The sequence below is a fragment of the Capricornis sumatraensis genome, chromosome 5, assembly GCF_032405125.1.
Source record: "Capricornis sumatraensis isolate serow.1 chromosome 5, serow.2, whole genome shotgun sequence".
Classification (NCBI taxonomy): Eukaryota; Metazoa; Chordata; class Mammalia; order Artiodactyla; family Bovidae; genus Capricornis; species Capricornis sumatraensis.
The window spans coordinates 100,503,804-100,518,536 of NC_091073.1; the positions used below are offsets into that span (position 1 = coordinate 100,503,804).

The following is a 14,733-nucleotide window of genomic DNA, read 5'->3' on the forward strand; positions in this document are numbered from 1 at the left end:
ATAGAGCTTCTCCATCTTTGGCTGCAAAGAATATAATCAATCTGCTTTCGGTGTTGACCATCTGGTGATGTCCATTTGTAGAGTCTTCTCTTGTGTTGTTGGAAGAGGGTGTTTGCTATGACCAGTGCATTTTCTTGGCAAAACTCTATAAGTCTTTGCCCTGCTTCATTCCACATTCCAAGGCCAAATTTGCCTGTTATTCCAGGTGTTTCTTGACTTCCTACTTTTGCATTCCAGTCCCCTATAGTGAAAAGGACATCTTTTTTGGGTGTTAGTTCTAAAAGATCTTGTAGGTCTTCATAACACCGTTCAACTTCAGCTTCTTCAGCATTACTGGTTGGGGCATAGACTTGGATAACTGTGATACTGAATGGTTTGCCTTGGAGATGAACAGAGATCATTCTGTCGTTTTTGAGATTGCATCCAAGTACTGCATTTCGGACTCTTTTGTTGACCATGATGGCTACTCCATTTCTTCTGAGGGATTTCTGCCCGCAGTAGTAGATGTAATGGTCATCTGAGTTAAATTCATTTGTCTCTGTCACCCCGTACCCCCATCCAGATTTAGGGCTCCCCTCTCTTTGTGGTTGCAGTCAGTAGATATTCTCCATTCACCCCACATTGACCAGATCTCCCTCGTTTAGGCTTTTCACCATATCCCCATTCGGGATATCACATTCGGGGTCTCCCTAGATAACCTCTCTGACCTCGACTCCCCTCGCTGTCTCTCGCTCCCCGCTGAGGGTGGCTGGGCCGAGCTGGGCTCAGATCGGGTCACCTGTCCCTTCTCTCTCAAGCTAGATGGCCCCCCGGCTGTGGCCCTGGGCCAATGCCCGCTGGTGGGGCCAGGCCCCATGCACCACCGGCTCCAAAATCACTGCAGATGGTGACTGCAGTCATGAAATTAAAAGACGCTTACTCCTTGGAAGAAAAGTTATGAACAACCTAGATAGCATATTCAAAAGCAGAGACATTACTTTGCTGACTAAGGTCCGCCTAGTCAAGGCTATGGCTTTTCCTGGGGTCATGTATGGATGTGAGAGTTGGACTGTGAAGAAGGCTGAGCGCCGAAGAATTGATGCATTTGAACTGTGGTGTTGGAGAAGACTCTTGAGAGTCCCTTGGACTGCAAAGGAGATCCAACCAGTCCATTCTGAAGGAGATCAACCCTGGGATTTCTTTGGAAGGAATGATGCTAAAGCTGATGCTCCAGTACTTTGGACACCTCATGCAAAGAGTTGACTCATTGGAAAAGACTCTGATGCTGGGAGAGATTGGGGGCAGGAGGAGAAAGGGACAACCCAGGATGAGATGGCTGGATGGCATTACGGACTCGATGGACGTGAGTCTGAGTGAACTCCAGGAGATGGTGATGGACAGGGAGGCCTGGCGTGCTGCGATTCATGGGGTCGCAAAGAGTCGGACACGACTGAGTGACTGATCTGAACTGAAAAAAGATCCCAGAATGCTCCTTGGAGAAGGAAATGGCAACCCACTCCAGTACTCTTGCCTGGAAAATCCCATGAACAGAGGAGCCTGGCGGGGTACAGTTCACAGGGCTACAAAGAGTTGGACATGATTGAGTGACTGAGCACATGTTTTCTTGCCCACTTTCTGTCACATATAGTCCCAATAAGAGGATGGCCATCTATGCACCAGGAAGTGGGTTCTCTGTTGCTGCTGCTGCTGCTAAGTCGCTTCAGTCATGTCCGACTCTGTGCGACCCCATAGACGGAAGCCCACCAGGCTCCTCCATCCCTGGGATTCTTCAGGCAAGAACACTGGAGTGGATTGCCATTTCCTTCCCCAATGCAGGAAAGTGAAAAGTGAAAGTGAAGTCACTCAGTCGTCCCTGACTCCTAGCGACCCCATGGACTGTAGCCTACCAGGCTCCTCCGTCCATGGGATTTTCCAGGCAAGAGTGCTGGAGTAGGGTGCCATTACCTTCTTCTTCCTGAACCAGAAAGTGGGTTCTCACTGGACATTAAATCTGCTGACACTTTGATCTTGGACTTCTCAGCTGCCAGAATTGTGAGAAATTATTTTCTGTTGTTTATAAGTCAAGCAGGCTATGGTATTCCATTATGCCAGCCCAAACAGATTCCTCCTCGTCCATTATTAATGAAATCCTCCATAACTGCATGAACCAATTTCTTCAAATAAGCCTTTCTCTATATAAACATATCCCATCCCACTGGTTCTGTTTCTCTGGAGAACACTGGCTAATAGAGTTCCCCATCTTGGCTCCTCAATGCCTGTGGAAGCTGGTGGAGTGGGCAGGGTAGGAGAGCTTTAGTCCCAGGAACAATGAACAGAAGTGTTGGGAATAGGGGACTAGGCCAGGCCAGGTGCCACAGTGATGATGAAAGGCAGGGGAAGGGGTTGGAGCTGGATGTACCTGGGGTAATAACAGAGGTGGTTTAAAATGTCTTTGTTTCCTTCTAAGCTGGCCTGGGACAGATGTCCATGCCTTGCCAGGCGGGGGTGGGCAGTCTTTGCCCAATGCCCTCAGCCATGGGAAGAGGTAGCATGGGGGGAAGTGAAGTGGAGGGGTATGCTTGGCTGTCTTGCCTCCAATGCATGTGCCTCAGAGACTTCTCTGTGCCTACATGCTCTGTGTCCCTTTGTTGCTGTTGTTTAGTTGTCCAGTTGCGTCTGACTCTTTTATGACCCTATGGATTGAGATTTTCCAGGCAAGAATACTGGAGAAGGTTGCCATTTCCTTTCTCCAGGGGATCTTTCCAACCCAGGGATCGCACTCATGTCTCCTGCCTGCATCTCCTGCATAGCAGACAGATTCTTTACCGCTGAGCCACCAGGGAAGCCCATATGTCCTTTTGGCACAGATTAATTTTTGATAACAATCTCACCTTATATTTGTAAACTGCTTTCAGGCTTTCAAGGCACTTTCACCTACACAATGGGAAAAACTTGCCTTGCCTCTCTCTCCGCATGGAGGCCATGCAACTGAGTGGGAGCAAATCTTGTGGAAGAAGCATTTGGGTCTCTGAGGAGGCCCTATTTTATTTGTTATGGAATCTGGCTTTGGTAGAAAGAAGACCAGAGTTGTGGGGACAGCTATAGACCCTGCACTTAATAGAAAAGAAGGAAATTCCTCAGAAGAGCATCCATCACGGGAGGCCTTTGTGAGAAGTTCAATATGACACCACTTCCCCAGGAAGACAAGGCCCCAGATGCTCAGATTGTCTCCTTCCTTTGGTTTCTCCCCTTTACCCTGCCTTCTGTGAGGCCTCATCCATCCAGCGATCTTGCATCCTCCCTAGCAGCTCCTGTGATGAGAAAGATGGCTCCTTTGCCTTCTTGGGACCTGGTGAGCACCATGCCCCTGGCCTGAGCAGCCTCTAGCTTGAGAGAGTTGCGACTCTTGAGTGGGCCCTGTTTGCTGCATAGCCGTCAGGCTTCCTTCACTCATGGTGGATGGCAGGAAGTGGACAACAGGAAGTGGATGGCAGGAAGTAGACAGCAGGAAGTAGATGGCAGGAAGTGGACGGCAGGAAGTGGATGGCAGGAAGTGGCCGTGTCTGCTTTGGATACTGCTGCCTCCACTCCAGATTCATTACATCCTTTCATCAACAATCTGCTTTGCTGGACTTGCACCCAACAAACGTTCTAAAGTTAAAAGCAGTCCCTCCCCCTCCTAAGTTCTGGGTGTGTGGCTTCCAGGTGGGGACGGTTGATCTTGAACAATATCTATCTACCAGCCTTGACATGGTCTCTCTCCCTCATAGGTCAGCCCATTCCCAAGCACCAGAAGTGCACAGTTCTGTACGCACCCACCCAGTGAGCTCTTGCCATGTTCTAAACTAAGGCACAAGCTTTTGAAACTCAACTTCCAGCATGAAGATAAAGGTTCTTGTAATAGTTCCTCCTCTTGGTCCTGCTAGGCCAGGGCTCTCCTCCCACCCATATTGCAGATGAGGACTTTGACAAGCCATGGCTCTCACAGACGAATAAAAGGCATGGTGAGTACTACCTGGTGACCGTAGAAAACTCAGTTCTCCCTGGCAGACCCATGGTTGATCAGCTCACTTAATTACTTGAGGCTAGGGACATGGGGGTCTTCCTTCCCTGGCACTATCTTCTCTCCCACTGGTTCTATAACTGAGCCTTTGACTCCATCAGTCTGTGGGATCTTCCTGGTGGTAGACTCCCCCCAACACAGACACAAATGGCCACTCCAACTTAGGGACCAGTGCTGGGGACACACTCGCCTGGTATCCTCTACCCTGAGGATCTCACAGATGCTTCCTCCTTGTCCCAGAAACATACACAGAGACAGCTCCAAAGGGAAGAGGAGAATGTGCTCGGCCAGTCTCTCCCTCTGGGCAGAGAGGGAGAGACTTTCTTTCTCCCGGCTGCCAAGCTCTGGGCACAGGGCCAAACACATCCTGCCAAGAGCCAACCAAGAGGAGAGGTGAGGAGGGGGGTGGGGAACCAGCACGAATTGAGGTGAGTGAATTTCCTGATTTTGAGTCTTTAGGCATCAGAATTTGGGGGGAGGGGTGGTGAGGCAGTGTGAGGGAATGAAAATTCCCTGTGGATTTTAGAAAATAGCACAGATGCCCAGCTGCCTTGGATGGCTTAGATGAAGCCAGCTTAGAGGCCAGATGGATGCATTAGGGGCCTCTGGAGGTCATCTCCCCTCTATGTTGCCATGAATTTCCACACTCAACCATGTACACACCTAAACATCTTTCCTTCCATGCCCAGGATCAACAAACAGACACATACCATTTCCTCACCAGTATTATCTTCATAATCAGTAATAATAGTGGCCAGTACTTCCTAGGAGGTACTATGGACCAGGCAGTGCAATAAAGGCTTCTATATGCATCCTCTCCTTTCATTCTTACAATGAGGCAGGCACTATTATTTATCTCCATTTTATAGGCAAAGAAACTAAGGCACAGAAAGGTTAAGCAACTAGACCAAGGTTACACAGAACTCAGTGCAACCAGGACCCAAACTCAGGCAGGTGTGATGCTGATCCATGATGCCAACTGCCTCTCTTCAGCCCTGGCCTCTTTGGAGCCTGGGGCTCCCCACTAGGATTTCCCAAGGTCACTGAGTGACATTCAGGCAAGCTGTAACTGGATCTAAGTTCAGCTGGCCCTAAGTGGCAAGCCCTTGTTTATATAGGCTATGCGATCTATTCATGGAACATTCAAATACAATGTCACCCTGCTCCATGGTAGGCTGTCATATCTCATTTTTCTCTATCCTTCCTCCATCACTGACCCAGATCCCTCCTGCTTTTGGTAGTCAGCAAAAATTAGAGGCACAGCACAGAGGCAAAGGGAAAGGCCTGGGGGCACAGAGAAGGTGGTGGCAAGACCTTGGGCCACGCGGATTCAGACTAAATCCTCTTCCCTGAAGACATGACACCTCCACTGCCACCCCTCCACTGCTCAAAAGATCCCAGAGGAAGTCAGATCGCCAGCAGACTGTGGTCCCCTCTCTGCTTATTTCTCACTAAGGGGCCATGAAGAAACAGCCCCTGGGCTCCTGGGGGCCATGCATACCTGTTCTGTGCACCCTGGCTCCACTGGTGTTTAGGAGGGGCTTCTGACCAGTCACAGGACAGCCTCCTGGGTGGGCTGCTTACTCACCTAGGTCCATGTCTGCAGCTTTGGGCCGGTGGGAGCAGGGCACGTTCTTGAAGATGGCATCCAGAATCTTCTCCTTGACCTGAGTAATGGTGTCGCAGTTGAGGATCTTCACTGGGACCTCGGGACTGTTGGCGTTGTCGGGATTGACACAGCTCAGGACCTGGTGGAGTGGAGAGAGGAGGTGCGTGGGGAGGGCAGCCTGGAGGGCCCAGGGATCGCCAGCAGCAGCCCGAGGTCCTCTCCTGAAGGGCTCGCATCTCTGCGGGTTAGACTGGAGTAGGGTAGGGTGACCCCAGCTAAGCCCTCTTCCCTTCCTGTCCCCACAAGCAATAGGAAGGTACCACGGCTTCAGCGTCACTGCAGGAGTAGGAGCTGCATATATTTAATTCCTCGCCACAAAAGACTCCATTAAAAGCCTGATTTATCAAAGGGAGCGATGTCCAAGCAGGAGGAGGCAGCGAGGGGCAATGTGTCTGAGGATGGACGCTACTGCACGCCCTACTGTCTCACACACATGCAGTAGGCACCATCTCCATGCACACCCAGACCCTCACCCACCCCTGAGACCCCTGCCCCATCCCTGTGTGTCTGTCTTTCTCGTCAGTCTGTCTCTCACACTCTAATGGGAAGCTGGCTCCTTTCTCCAAAGATTTCATATGCTTTGATTTTTGTGTGGGTTCCAGGCTGATTGGAGGTTGGAGAATCTGTAAGAAGCTTAGTGTGATCTTTAAAAAATAAAAAGACGCCCTCTAAAAACTGCAGGTTCAGGCCACCCACAAGCCCGTCCTGGCTCTGAACCTGAAACCTGGTGTTGGGGGAGGAGGCCACTCTGGCCCAGGACTTCAAGTTCTCTTTTTGGAACTAGTCGGGTAAGCCAAGACTCTGCCTAAATCACCAAGCTATACTTTTTCCTTTAAAATGTTCTGGACCATTTCTAACAGCTTTGCATCTCTTGCTATTCTCAGCGTGAGCTCTCTCTACATGGTGAGACTGTGGAATCCTTTTCGGGGGAGGGGTGGAGTGTGGGGGGAGAACCAGAGCTGGTGGGGCTGGGTGCTCTGGGTCCCAGGTGCTGGTAAGTGGCCCTGCCATTCCGGGCTCCTGCACCTTCTGCCTGACCCTGTGACCTGTGCCTTTTGTGAGTTTCCATCTCAGAACTTTCACTGCATATCCCCCCGGCCCAACCCGCAACCATTTCCCAACTGCATGTCTGGTTCACAGATTCAGACAACGGCCTTCCAACCCCCACCCCCCTCCTGCTCCATGTGGTGTCAATCAGAGCCCTGGCCCCTGGACGCCTGCCTTTCATTAGCGACCAGACTGCTGTGAGCTCAAACCAGAACATGCTTATTCCATTAAGAAGAAGAAAACCTCCTAAATCTATAAAACCAAACTCTCACCCTCAAAATGTCTTAAATTGAAAACAATGGTGGAAGGAACTCTGGACCACGCACTCCTTCTGCGTGCGCTCTCCAAACCATTCCCTTGCAAGAGCCTTCTTGGGCACCCGCTCCGGGCCCCCTCAGTGGTCAAGCACAGCCTGTCCATCTGTGCTGCTCTGTGCTGTCCTGGGCTCCTGTGCTCTGGGCCACTTGGGAGGAAGGAAGTTGATCTCCCCAGGCAGCATCACAGCTTTATCTGGGCTGCGAGACCACGAGGCAGAGGCTGCCACCTGAGTTTGTGCCTCCCTCCCAACCCCATCTCAACATTTCTGCTTGCCCCTGGAGTTCATGGTGGCCCCACGGGAACAGCTTTGTGGAGTGTCAGGGCACCTGGAGAGGCAGTAGTGGTCCCACCAAGGGACAGGGCTCCCAGTCACAGGCCAAGCCCCAGCTCCCCCAGAAGTTCCTTTCCCCACGTCCATGCCTCTGGGCTATTTCAGAGCAAACTGCCTGGGGCTTGTTCTGCTAGGTCATTGGTTCTCAAACATTGCTGTGACTACGATCACTAAAATGGTTATAAAGCGTTAGGTGCTCAGTTGTGTCTGACTCTTTACGACCCCGTGGGCTGTAGCCCACCAGGCTCCTCTATCTATGGAATTCTCCATGCCAGATACTGGAGTGGGTAGCTGTTCCCTTCTCCAGGAGATCTGCCCGACCCAGGGATCAAACCCGGGTCTCCTGCATTGCCGGCAGATTCTTTACCATCTGACCCACCAGGGAAGCCCCCATTACTAAAGGGTTGGGTTAAAATGCAGATTCTGATTTGGGAGGTGGAGGACCGGGCCTAAAACTCTGCTTTCCGGCAGGCTCCCAGGTAAGAACCTAGCACTCTAGCAGGCTCCCAGCGAGGCTCTTGGGCACTTCCAGCAGCAGGGTCCTAGGCATGCTAGTCTAAGTTCAATCTAATTCATCACTCAGCACAGAGGAGGTGCATCTGACTGTCAGGTGACGCTTGCTGAGCCTCTCAGCACCTGTCTCACTCCCGCCCAGCACAAGGTTACCATCAGTTGGGCCACAGTGCCCTGGGCTCCTCCAGTCATGCTGAATTCTAGGATGTCCTGGACTTTATTTGACCCCTTCATCTCGATTCTCAGGTCAGCCCTGTCTGCCGCTAACACACTTTCTTCCTGACCCCTCCTCACCAATGACCAGGCTGCTCCCCCTTCCATGGGAGGGAGTTTCCTCTCACAGGCCTGAGGGTGGCTATTAAATCTCCCAGCAGCCATTTTTTTCTCCAGGCAAGACAGTTGCAATTTCCTTCCCCTTCCCTCACGGTGCCTCTTCCCCAAGTCTTTCTACCTCAGTGGATACGCTTCCCTGACCCACTCCAATTTCCTCACAATCTCTTGAAATCAAGTCATCTGCAACCGAGCTGGTTGTGCTAATAGTTTGGCCTCTGGCATAAAGCACGCTGCAATTTGGGGACACAGTGTTATTACAACTCATTGTGTTGGCTTCAATATTGAGGAACCGCTGATGAGATAGAAAAGAAAGGGAGCTGAGAGGGAGAAACCAGGCAGGAGACATTTCAACAGTAGTTTTTTTAGCTCTTTAAGAAATCTATTCAGGTCTCTATTTTTGGAAGTTTTTTTCTCTTTTCCCTTTCCCATGTTAATCAGAGACTCTGACTCTCCCCTGGAGCAGACCACAACAGCAAGGAAGCTGGGCCCTCACTCAGACATGGATGCCTCGAAGCCTTGTCAACTGAGCCAGTCCTGGCAGATCCACTGTGATGCCTGTTGGGATCTCCAGGGCCCTCCAAGGATGGAGTGGGACAGGTGCATCATGGTCGCATCACTGCCAGCCAGCAGGACCAGCTGTGTTCAGAGTGGCCGGGAGATCTCCCCAGCTGGCCTCGGGGTCTGGGATTCATCCTCGGCTCAGGGCTTCTGCCCAGTTCTGCCTTGCCTCAGGCTGTTGTGTATCTCATCTCCTGATAAGTGCATTTTAAACTTGTCTATTCTCTGTCCTTCTTTATGGTCCAACTGGATGTGAGAGTTGGACCATAAAGAAGGCTGAGCACTAAAGAATTGATGTTTTCCAATTGTGGTGCTGGAGAAGACTCTTGAGAGTCCCTTGAACAACTAGGTGATAAAACCAGTCAATCCTAAAGGAAATCAACCCTGAATACTCATTGGAAGAACTGATGCTGAAGCTCCAAAACTTTGGCCACCTGAAGAGAAGAACTGACTCACTGGAAAAGACCCTGATGCTGGGAAAGATTGAGTGCAAGAGGAGAAGGGGGTGACAGAGGATAAGATGGTTGGATGGCATCACTGACTCAATTTGACATGAATTTGAGCAAACTCTGGGATATAGTGAAGGGCAGGGAAGCCTGGCCTATTGCAGTCCGTGGGGTCACAAAGGATTGTACACAACTTAGTGACTGAAGAACATTCTCTGTCCATTTCTGTCTCTTCCACCTTCATTCTTGTGCTCCCTCCATGTACCACCCTCCACAGCTATCTTTTATCTCATTTTCTCACTCTGGGCTTCCCTTGTGGCTCAGCTGGTAAAGAATCTGCCTGCAATGTGGGAGACCTGGGTTCGATCTCTGGGTTGGGAAGATCCCCTGGAGAAGGGAAAGGATACCCACTCCAGTGTTCTGGCCTGGAGAATTCCAAGGACTGTATAAGTCCATGGGGTCGCAAAGAGTCAGACACGACTGAGCGACTTTCACTCACTTCTTCTACCTTCTTTCCTCTTTCCTGGAGGAGGCCTGGTGGGAGATCAGAGCTCTCTCCCAGAAAAGCCCAAGAGTGAGCTCCCTAGCCTGGAAAGAGAGTGGGCACCGGCAGACAGTCATGGGGGGAAGAGGAGCAGGACTCACATAAGCCACAGTGGGGAGCCTTGACCCTGGGCTCAGGGCTCTGTACACCTGATCACACTCCATCTTCTAGACAGCTCTGGGAGGTAAATAGTGCCATTATCCCTGTTTTCTTATTATCCTATTTTTTCAGCTAAAAACCCCAAAGTCAGATTTATTTTTAAAAGTCACGCCCCAAATCTCCCAGCTGGTCAGAAGGAATCAGGGCTCCAATCCAGGTCTGCCTGGTTCCAAACCATGTGCTCCTAAGTGCTGAGCTTTGTGGGGATAACTGTTTTTAGCAGGAAAGGGAGTGTAAACTTAGCGTGGAAACAGGTATCCACCTGTTCCCCTGACACACACCTTAAACAGATCAGCCTAGCATCCTATCCTTCAGCCTGAGTCACGCAAGTGTGGGCTTCGGGACCATGAGCAACCATTTCTGGCTTCCCCTCCTTCATACGCTACCTGCTACCTATTTGGAACTGATCTGCAAAGCGTGGGTTCTCCACCGAGAGAACTGTTGAGAAAGCGTCATTCCTTGGGCTCACACTCAGCCAGCTCTTGGCAACGGGTTACCACCTTACAATCCAGGGTACCAGCCTGGAAGTACATTGGTCTCTGGCTGTCGCTCAGATATGTCTGAGACCCTGGTCCCCTGGTGTGTTGGGATGAGGAAGTCGGGGTGGTGCCATGCACAGGGGGAAGGCCAGGCTGGCCCTGTGCAGTGGGAAGGTGGCTTGTCAGCATTTCCAGCATCCCCTGGGCTGGGCAGGGGCTGCACAGGACCAGGGCGGGACCAGAGTCATGGGGAGGAGCCGGGAGGCTGGCTTACCAGGGTCTTGTAGTCGATCTGCTGGCGGATGAGCTTGTCCTCACTCAGAGAGTAGCGGGCCTCACCCGTGATGGCATCAATGGGCCCCTTCTCCATTTGCTGCTTGATAGCACAGAACAGCGAGAAGAGGGGCTCCCCGGCGCACTCCTGCACATGGAGGAGAGCCGTGCTGGGAGGACCCCACATGTGCGGAGCCTGGCCTCCCATGGCCTCTGTCTCTCCAAGGGGCTGCTTTCCACTTCCCTATCTTGATTCTCTTGTGCTCCCCTTCTTGCTCTTTCCCACTTCTGTTCTAGAGCCCTCTCTTCATGTTTCTGGCCCTACGCCCCTGTCTGTCCCTTTCCCAGTTCCCCCCTGTACCCTGCTTTCTCTGCTGCCCCATCAAGGGACAGAGGTCAGTCCTCAGTGGTATGAATTCCTTACAAGTCAGTAATTGGAGGCCACGCAGCTCTTCTGCCTCCCAGTCACATCTGCAGTTTAACTGCCGCCACACGTGATTCTGTACCTGCCCAGGGCCCTCATCAGCATAAGTAAGTCCAAAGCTAGGGCCAGGGCAGGAGGAGAGCAAGAGGAAAGGAAGGGGTGAACTGTCTTCAGCTTGAAATGGGAACGCAAGGGTCTTCTTAGAGCTCATCTACCCTCACCTGGGAGAAAGTGGGGACCATGCCTCTCAAGCCAGTCCTGACTGTGGGGCTCTGTCTCCTGAGATGGTCAGGAGCCTGTTCTCTCCATGATTATGAGGAGGGAAATACCATTTCTCGGTGGGATTCTAGCAGCCAGGCCGTATGAACTTGGGAGCTTGCAGGTTGGTGCCCAGGCTGGTGGGGAAGCTGAGGCAGGCCCAGAGATCCCTTCCCGCATCCAGTCATACCTTGAGGAACTTGTAGAGGAGGAAAGTGAACCAGTTGGTCAACATCTTCTCAGCCACCGATTCGGTCCTGGCAGCAGTCACGGAGGGACCCAACAGAGCAAGACAAAGACAGAGGCAGCTGGTCAGACCTCAAGGGCAGGAGGGCAGGACGAGTCTACCTGGATCTTGCTGCTTAAGGCTTTCAGAAATCTTAAGACAGTAAGGGATAGCTGGAAGCCTCAGTACTTTGGCCACCTGATGCAAAGAGCCGACTCATTGGAAAAGACTCGGATGCTTGGAATGATTGAAAGTGGGAGGTGAAGGGGGCAATGGGATGAGATGGTTGGATGGTGTCATCAACTCAATGAACATGAGTTTGAGCAAATTCCTGGAGAGAGTGAAAGACAGGGAAGCCTGGTGTGCTATAGTCTATATGATGGCAAAGTCGGACATGACTGAGCAACTGAACAACAAGAAGGGATACCTGAGTTCCACGGACTCCTAGACACATCATAATGATTAAGATAATTAGTCAGATAAGCTTTGCCTACCAAGCTGGGAGATAACTTTCTGGGTGTAGGCTCCTCAGTGAGTTCCTGTGAGAATATGCTCGAGCATCATGTCCAACTGTCCAAGAGCACTTTCTGTGTTGTCCAATCTGGTAGCCACCAGCCATAGAGGACTTGAAATGGGGAGAGGTGGGATTTTTTATTTTATTTACTTTAACTTAGATTTAAAAAGTCACATGGCTCATAGCTGTCACACTGACAAACATCTTAGAGAAATTTATAAGATAGGTGTGTTCCGTAGAGTAAGAAAAGATAAAAGAACCCCTGAGATACTCATCTGGCTGGGGATGGAAAAAGGTGACAGGGGGCATGGGTCATGGAAGAAGGCCAGATAGACTAGACTGAGACCATCCCTTAAGCTAAAGGCTCTCTGAGTAAGTAGTAACAGGGAGCTGGAATCTTAGCTCATTCCAATAGATATCCAAACTGTCCTATTTAAGAGGCTTCCATGTACTTTGGAACTTCTCCTGGGAGCCTTTCTAGAGTTTTATTAGCGATGATAGTGATTTCATTCTTGAGTCTGATTTACATCTTTCATGCTACTACCCAAACCATTGTGTATTTTTTTTTTTTTTTTTTAGTTTGGGAAGTGAGAACATCACAGCTGCATGACCAACTAAAGGACACTTTTGGTTGCATTCACTTAAGAGAAAAACTACATTCAAACTTGCAGTAAGAGTGTGGCCAGTTCCAGAGAGAAAGCGATTCCATCAGGTATGTCTGGATAGAGTTGAAAGTTGCAGTTGCCAGAAGATACTAACACCTCAACTCTCAAGGCGGCTGGACAGCTGCCAGCACTAAATGAAGCTGAGAAGAAGGAAAACTGTTGAAAGGAGGAGAGCAACCAAGGACAAGAAGAAGAAAAGGAGACGCAGGAGAGCAGGAAGGAGAGAGGGCATCTGGGAGAGAGCCAGTGGAAGACGAGCGCAGGAGACACACGGATCCAGAGCGAGACCTCGCTGGCAAGTTGTTGGTGGGAGTTCTGGTGGGCAGGGGCAACCCTAGAATTATGCTGGTGGGTGGCTGCATGGTGAAAGTAAAACAAAAAGCAAAATAATCTACCTTGCTGCTTCTAAAGCTGTATGATTATGCCTATATGGAGCAACCTTTTGGAGCTATGCCTGGCAAATGCCCACTGTACCAAGAAAAAGCCAGAAGTAAACACTTCACAAAGCCAAGACTACCCACTGGACTGAGCGGGAAGCCCTGCCTCCCGCTCAGAGACCAAGGATGGAAGGCAGGGGTCAGGCAGAGGCAGGCGATAAGTGGGGTGGTCCAGGCAGAGGGCTGGACATCATAGCTTGATATGGGGCAGAGGTAGGGGCAGGTTCCAACTTCATCTATGCAAAGGCTAAAGGCAATGGAACAATAGTCTGGAGGAGAAATGGTCTTCAAGTGCATGGACAGTTTGAATGGAAGCCCCTGGTGCCTCAGTGGCAAAGAATCTGCCTGCCAATGCAGGAGACAGGGGGTCGATCCCTGAGTCAGGAAGATCCCTTGGAGAAAGAAAGGCAACCCACTCCAATATTCTTGCCTGGGAAAGTTCATGGACAGAGGAGCCTGGTGGGCTACAGTCCATGGGGTCACAAAAGATTTGGACACCGCTTAGCGACTGAACAACAGCAACAGACAGAGGCAGAGGGTCTCTGGTTCCTCAAGCAAAGCCATGGTATGTGGTTATGTCTGCACACATGCCCATGCAGATTCCAAACAGTGTCAAGGATGAGGCATCCCACGGTTTTGGGAGGTGGACCTGGAACTCGCAGAACCCACAGCAGATGCCAGGAAATACCTGCTGTGTTGCACCAGGCAAGTTGCCACTAAAGACCTTGAACTCAAACACTGACTGGACCAGTGCTTCTAGAATTTTAATGCACATTCAGATCCCCTAGGTTCCTCACTAAAGTGCTGATTCTGATCCGGTAGGTGTGGAGTGACCTGAGGGTCTGCATTTCCACCAAGCCCTGGGTCAAGCTTCTGTTGCTGGTCCCGGACAGCAGTGAGAGTTACAAGGGGCTGAAGTCTGCCATCTTGAAATGGTGAGGTGGGTGCCCAGAGAGGCCCTGGGGTATCTCCCCTAATTCAAGTTCAGTCATGGAAAATCCCATGGGTGGAGGAGCCTGGATGGGGTCGCTAAGAGTCGGACACGACTGAGCGACTTCACTTTCACTTTTCACTTTCATGCATTGGAGAAGGAAATGGCAACCCACTCCAGTGTTCTTGGCTGGAGAATCCCAGGGACAGGGGAGCCTGGTGGGTTGCTGTCTATGGGGTCGCATAGAGTTGGACATGACTGAAGCAACTTAGCAGCAGCAGCAGCAGCATGGAAAAGGTGAGGGGGTGGAAAAATGACTTCTGAAGAATCCATAAGAGAAAAATTCTGGTAGAGAGGCTCAATCAGGGGAGTGTAAGGGCAGAGGGAGGAGAATGGAAAGTCAGTAGAGGGGCAGAAGAAAAACCATGGGACAAGAAGATGAGCTTGGTTAGGTCACAGGCAACACACGGGGCAAGTTCTTCTAAGAGCGCATGGGTCCACCCCAGCCTCTGGCCAGGTCAGTGCCGGACCCTGGGGGACTTGGCTGCTCCTGGGAGATCCGCCCT

General features: G+C 51.0%; 1 protein-coding gene across 3 annotated transcripts in view; it reads right to left on the bottom strand.

The window, feature by feature from the left end:
- The window catches only part of PLXNA4 (plexin A4), a 410,799-nt gene that overhangs the window by 27,607 nt on the left and 368,459 nt on the right, over positions 1-14,733 (bottom strand). For all 3 annotated transcript variants that reach the window (XM_068972632.1, XM_068972634.1, XM_068972633.1), the window contains 3 exons: positions 11,585-11,651; positions 10,714-10,860; positions 5,631-5,790 (listed from right to left, as the gene is read on the bottom strand). In XM_068972632.1, the coding sequence (XP_068828733.1) occupies positions 5,631-5,790; positions 10,714-10,860; positions 11,585-11,651 (374 nt within the window). The remainder of the gene's footprint in view (positions 1-5,630; positions 5,791-10,713; positions 10,861-11,584; positions 11,652-14,733) is intronic.